At 48.1% G+C, this 6295-nt stretch overlaps 1 protein-coding gene across 1 annotated transcript; it reads right to left on the bottom strand.

Annotated features, from left to right (window-relative positions):
• Positions 1 to 1263: 1263 nt before the first annotated feature.
• Positions 1264 to 2199, bottom strand: LOC127301376 (protein TIFY 11a). The gene has a single exon (XM_051331604.2). The coding sequence runs from the start codon at positions 2022 to 2024 to the stop codon at positions 1497 to 1499; it is 528 nt and encodes a 175-aa protein (XP_051187564.1). The 5' UTR covers positions 2025 to 2199; the 3' UTR covers positions 1264 to 1496.
• Positions 2200 to 6295: the final 4096 nt, after the last annotated feature.

Here is a 6295-nt window from a genome sequence, read left to right as displayed (position 1 = left end):
AGATCCTCACCGGCCGCTCCAGCAGTGGGCCGCCGTGGATCCCGAAGCCTCCCACCAGTTCTTCACTTGAGGCGGCTGCCCTACGCCGGCTCACCTCTGGCCGCGATTGTCGCCGCCACAGATCTGCCCAGCGCCGGCCCGTCTCTGGCCGCGCCCCTCGACCGTCGCCTCCGGTCGTCGCCGCCGCGGATCCACCTAGCGCCGGCCCATCTCTGGCCGCGCCCGGCGCCTCCGGTCGCCGCCGCCACCGCCGCCTCCGGTCGTCGCGGATCCGCCCCGCGGCGGCCCGTCTCTAGCCGCGCTCGGCGCCTCCGGTCGTTGCCGCCATCTGCCCTCCTTCTTGATCTCGCCGCACGCCGCGCGCAGCGGAGCGACGGACGGCGCCTCTTCCCTCCTCCCTGCAGCCACGCCTCTAGCTGCTGATCTCCATGGCCGGCCCGGGCCGAGCCGTCGCTGTCTCTAGAGGAGGAGGAGGAGGAGGTGAGAGGAGGCAGGGATTGGGGGAGGACGGGAGGCAGGGATTGGGGAGAGGAGGCGGCTTTTGTTCGGAACTGGCGTGCAGTTTCCAGGCAATGGCGACGTCTCAAAGCCACGCACGACTGACCCAACCAAAACTTACCCCACGCGAATGACGAGTGGACCCGGACAAACATGGGTCCCGATCGCAGCTGCAGGTGGGTAGACCATGGCTGTTTCATGGCTTTACCTAGTGGGATTCTGCCCAGAATAAACGGCCGAGATGCGCCCATGGAAAGATCTGACGGTCCACGTGCTCAAACCGCTGTGAAGCCCCCTATGGGGGGCATCGTTTATACCTTTAGATGCTGCTACAAGATTCATATTTTAGAGATGTTTTTGATAATATACTATGGATGTGCAGCATTTCTTTGTCGTGCGGCGTGTAGGGTCTTTGCCGTCGTCGTTTCTTTACCGTGCGCTTTGGTTGGACTTTGCCGTGCACAGGTTCGTTGCCGTGCGCCACTGCTGACTTTGCCGTGCATGGATTCTTTGCCGTGCGCTGCTCTCAGACTTTGCCATGCGTGCTACTTGCTGCGCACGGCAAAGATGTCTTTGCCGTGTAGCGGCGGACGGCAATGATTTGCTACACGGCAATGCCGTTTTTTCCCTAGTGTGAGTATTTCAGTTACCATTCATTTTGTTTTGAGATTTGGATAAAAAGAGAAAATGGAGAGCTACTTTTTCCATCTACCATGACGAGTGGATGGGAATCTCCAAGAATAAATGGATGGTGACAAAAATATCGACCGCAAAAAATATAGTCATTTGAAGAAATTGTATGTATACGTGCGAATTTTTTTGATACTTAGAAATATACTTTTTAGATGGACAGAGCATATGCACCCGTTATCCGAATTAAATTTCGGCAATATCAGTAGTTGGTAAATAACATCCTACTCACACACAACCGAAAAAAAAAAATCCACTTCACTTGTCACCGCCAGCAGGGAAGCTGTGATGTATGTTGTCACGCATGTTTAGGCGATGGACCAGTGCGCGTGCATGTCTCCTAAGCTACCCAGGGCGAGCCAGGAAGAAGCTTCGGTCTTGCGCTTCTTCGCCGGCGGCGGCGGCGCCGCCTCCTGCGGACGACTGTACGGTGGACCGTCGAGGACCGTGACGGATCTGTGCTTGCGCTTAGAGAGGAACCGCTGCAGCGACGCCTTCCTCGCGATGGGTATGTCCACCAGCTCCGTCGCCGGCGCGGCCGCAGGCGGGGTCGCCGCCGCCGCGGCGTACTGGATCAGCTCGGCGGCCCCGGCCGGCGCGCAGCCGTCGAGCACCACCACCCTCCCCCCGTAGAAGATCGTCAGCTGCTGCGCCCCGTCAGCCGGCGGGCCGTCTGGTCCCTGATCGGTCCCCGCGCGCGCCGCCGCGCCGTACGCCGACATCGGCATCGGCACCGGCGCTGGGCCGGCCGCCTTGACGAACCGGCTGAGCACGCCGCAGGCCACGGCGAAACGTCGGTTGGCGGCAGCGGAGCCCGTCGTCGCGGTTGTTGCCATCGGCGAGCCGAGATCGACGAGAGGGAGGGTTTCGGCGGTGTCGATCAATGGCCTCTGCTAGCTAGCTCCACCGACCGTGCTCGATCGACCGACTGGATCGTGGAGGCTCCCGGAGGCGGTTTTTCTTTATAGCGACGAGACGAGGAGTTGGTTATCATCGTGCGGTGCGGCAATGGATGGATCGAGAAGGGACGTGGCGGACATGAGGAAAAACGTGGGGGCTAGCATGCTCATTGCGGGATGCGACGCGATCGACAAGGAGAGGGAACCGTTCGCGAGTTTGAAATGGTCATTTCCGCGCTGGCATCCCTGTTCTGGGAAAACATGGCAGTAATAGTAAATGAGAGCCTGTAACTATCGCTGGCTGGACGAAACGGATTGCCTGTCTATCGACTTGTATATATCGGGTTTCGCGTGCCTTCGTAATTCCCTCGTGGGAAGAAAAACAATCGGATTCCTTGTGCACACGTTTGTAAAGGACGATCGAAAAGCTTGAATCAGCATAAGTCCTTGTTAATTTCGGCTTCTCGTAATAATTTGGATATTCACTGCTGGTTTCACATTGCTAAGGTTTACTAAGGATAGGAAAAATCCTAAAAAAAATATAGAACTCCCTCAAAATTTTTTTTTGACCAACCACTGTGAGGCAACAGCCCCACAGCAAAACTTTATTCAAAAACAAAAAATCTTATGTACAAACCAATAAAGAGAGATAAAGGAAGAAAAAACCCATACGAGACTCTAAGGCAGAGTCCTAATCCAATCTAACAAAGCTTCCCTATGCTTATTTTTAATTCTATATCTCAATAAATACATGTCATGAATAAAATCAGCCTTCCACCTTGCAAAGGTAGGCCTCTCACTTCGGAAAATCTTCCCATTTCTGATAATCCAGATGTGCCAACATGCCACCATGAGTACCTCCATAAAGAATGGCTTTGCAAACTCCTTCCTAGCTTGATCCAATAACAACTGCACATCATCATTGGCCACCCATTCAAATTGGAGATAGTTCCAGACCATCATACTGAAATTACACTCAAAAAAGAGATGTATCCTATCCTCGTTCACATGCAAAGGGCATAATTCACAGTGATAAACATCTGTGATATTCCAGTGCTGACGCTGCAACAGGTCTCTGGTGTTTAGACGATCCACCAATAAAAGCCAAGCAAAAACCTTAGTTTTCATCATGCAACTAGACTGCCAAATCCACTTATATACCTTGGGTACCTTAATATGCTCATGATTATGCGAGTAAAATTTAATTGAGGCATAATTACCACCCCAACAGTGTGTCCATTCATCTTTGCTGCCAGTGACTGGATTTTGCTGCATCAAGGTCTGTAGATCTTGTAATTCTGTGAAAGCAGACTGAGACAAAGGTGTATAGAACAACTCCGCTATATTGTCCCTAGCATAAACCTCTGCAGCCATTATCTCCTTATTCAAAACAAAGGAGAATAATCTTGGAAATTTATTTTGAAGAATGGGTGAAACACCATCAATTAACCACTTATCTGACCAGAATAGAAAAGTATCTCCAGTACCCATTTTTACTCTAGCCACAACTCTGAAATTATTTACTTGCCTGAGCACATCCTCACACCAGAATGATCCACACAAATTTTCGGCATGAGGTACTTTACCAGCATAGTGTTTTTCCCATATTAAGTTCACCCAAGGTAAATGTTTTTTATTATAGAACTTACCCAAAAAATTGATAAGTAATGTTGCATTCTGCTTCTGAAAATTAACAATGCCCAAACCACCTCTCACCTTTGGCTTACAAATCATTTCCCATGCAGATAGAGATTGCTTTGGCTCTCCTTCTCTATCTCTCCAAAGACACTGCCTCAAAATCCTATCCAACTGAACAGTAAGGCCCACTGGAAATTGTAGAGAGCACAAGAAATGCAGGGGCATGGAAGCAAGAGAAAAATTAATCAGCTGCAATCTAGCTCCTTGAGAAAGAAAACTTGAACTTGCAGACAATTTCCTTTCCAATCTACAGACTAAGGGAGATAACTTGGTAATTGTTGGTTTCACTGTCCCCAATGGTAAACCCAAATAGGTAAAAGGCATTTTCCCAACCTGACAACCAAAATCCTCTGCTAGCTACTGCATTGCTTCCCCTGACACATTTATAGGGACCATTTGAGATTTATCAAAATTAATTCTCAGACCAGTGGAATGTGAGAATTTGTTTAATACCTCTTTCAAAGCCAATAACTGATCTTTATCTTCTGGCAAAATTAAAAGTGTGTCATCAACATACTGAAGTATAGGAAAGTCCATGTCATTTATCTCAATTGGTCTACTGAACTTGCCAAGATGAACCAACTCATTTACTGCTGACTGCAATAGATCTGAACCAAAGAGATAGAACAAGGGAGAAATAGGATCCCCTTGTCTTACTCCTCTCCTACACTCAAACTGTTTACCAAGGACACCATTTAGAGGAATTGATGAAGTTCCTATGGTGAGAATAGCTTTTGCCCACCCCAACCACTGATCATTAAATCCTTTATGTTTCATGACCTGCAGAATCGCCTCATGCTCAATGGTATCAAATGCCTTTGCAAAATCCAACTTCAAAATTATAATGAGCTTTTTGGACACATGACAGAGATACAGATACTCAAATGCCCAAGCAAGACAATCTTGAATTGTCCTATTCCTCAAGAAATGCCTTTGCAAGCACTCAAGAATTATTGACTGCAATCTATTTGCAGCAAGCTTAGTCAAGAATTTAATACAAACATTTGTCAAAGAGATTGGCTTGAAATCATTAACTGTCAGGGAGACTTGCTTCTTTGTACCAATGTAATATAAGATCCATTGATATTTTGCAGTTTGATTGTCCCATTATGAAAATCCTCAGCCAACTTGTAAAAATCTTTTTTAATAATAGGCCAACATTTCTTCAGGAACAAACCATTAAATCCATCTGGGCCAGGTGCTCTATCTATTGGCATTTCTTTCACCACTTCCTCCATTTCCTTTTCCTGAAAGGGAATAGTTAATTCCTCCAAACCATCCACTCTCTTTACCAAGGAGTGCAAATTAAATTCCATGGTGATACCATCTGACCTCCCCATCATATTCTTGTACTCTTCCCATAACAGAGATGCCATGGCATGGTGGTCAGATACTTCATTTCCATCGCATCATGCAGTACTGCAATGTTATTTCTCCTAAACCTCTCATTAGCCATGTGATACGTCTCAAACGTATCTATAATTTCTTATGTTCCATGCTAGTTATATGACAATACTCACATGTTTTATATACACTTTACATCATTTTGATGCATTTTCCGGCACTAACCTATTAACAAGATGCCGAAGCGCCAGTTCCTATTTTTCTGCTGTTTTTGGTTTCAGAAATCCTACACAGGAAATATTCTCGGAATTGGACGAAACAAAAGCCCACGGTCTTATTTTGCACGGAGCCTTCCAGAAGTCCGATGAGAGACGAAGAAGGGCGACGAGGCGGCCACACCCTAGGGGGCGCGGCCCTACCCTTGGGCGCGCCGCCCTATGGGGTGGGCCCCTCGGGCGCCTCCCGACTCTGCCCCGTCGCCTATGTATTCTCTCCGTCGCGAAAACCCTATCACCGAGAGCCACGATACGAGAGAAGTTCCAGAGACGCCGCCGCCGCCAATCCCATCTCGGGGGATTCAGGAGATCGCCTCCGGCACCCTGCTGGAGAGGGGAATCATCACCGGAGGGCTCTACATCACCATGCCCGCCTCCGGACTGATGCGTGAGTAGTTCATCCTTGGATTATGGGTCCATAGCAGTAGCTAGATGGTTGTCTTCTCCTCTTGTGCTATCATGTTTAGATCTTGTGAGCTGCCTATCATGATCAAGATCGTCTATTTGTAATGCTACATGTTGCGTTTGTTGGGATCCGATGAATATTGAATAATATGTCAAATTGATTATCAATCTATCATATATGTGTTGTTTATGTTCTTGCATGCTCTCCGATACTAGTAGAGGCTCTGGCCAAGTTGATACTTGTGACTCCAAGAGGGAGTATTTATGCTCGATAGTGGGTTCATGCCTCCATTGAATCTGGGACAGTGACAGAAAGTTCTAAGGTTGTGGATGTGCTGTTGCCACTAGGGATAAAACATGGATGCTTTGTCTAAGGATATTTGTGTTGATTACATTATGCACAGTACTTAATGCAATTGTCTGTTGTTTGCAACTTAATACTGGAAGGGGTGCGGATGCTAACCCGAAGGTGGACTTTTTAGGCAT

Source organism: Lolium perenne, chromosome 4 (genome assembly GCF_019359855.2).
Source record: "Lolium perenne isolate Kyuss_39 chromosome 4, Kyuss_2.0, whole genome shotgun sequence".
Taxonomy (NCBI): domain Eukaryota; kingdom Viridiplantae; phylum Streptophyta; class Magnoliopsida; order Poales; family Poaceae; genus Lolium; species Lolium perenne.
The sequence above is the reverse complement of the archived record's forward strand: the minus strand, read 5'-3'. Positions and strand labels throughout refer to the sequence as shown.

What these genes read in the sequence shown, in the direction of transcription:
- LOC127301376 (XM_051331604.2), bottom strand. Translation starts at nt 2,024, where the DNA reads ATGGCAACAACCGCGACGACGGGCTCCGCTGCCGCCAACCGACGTTTC.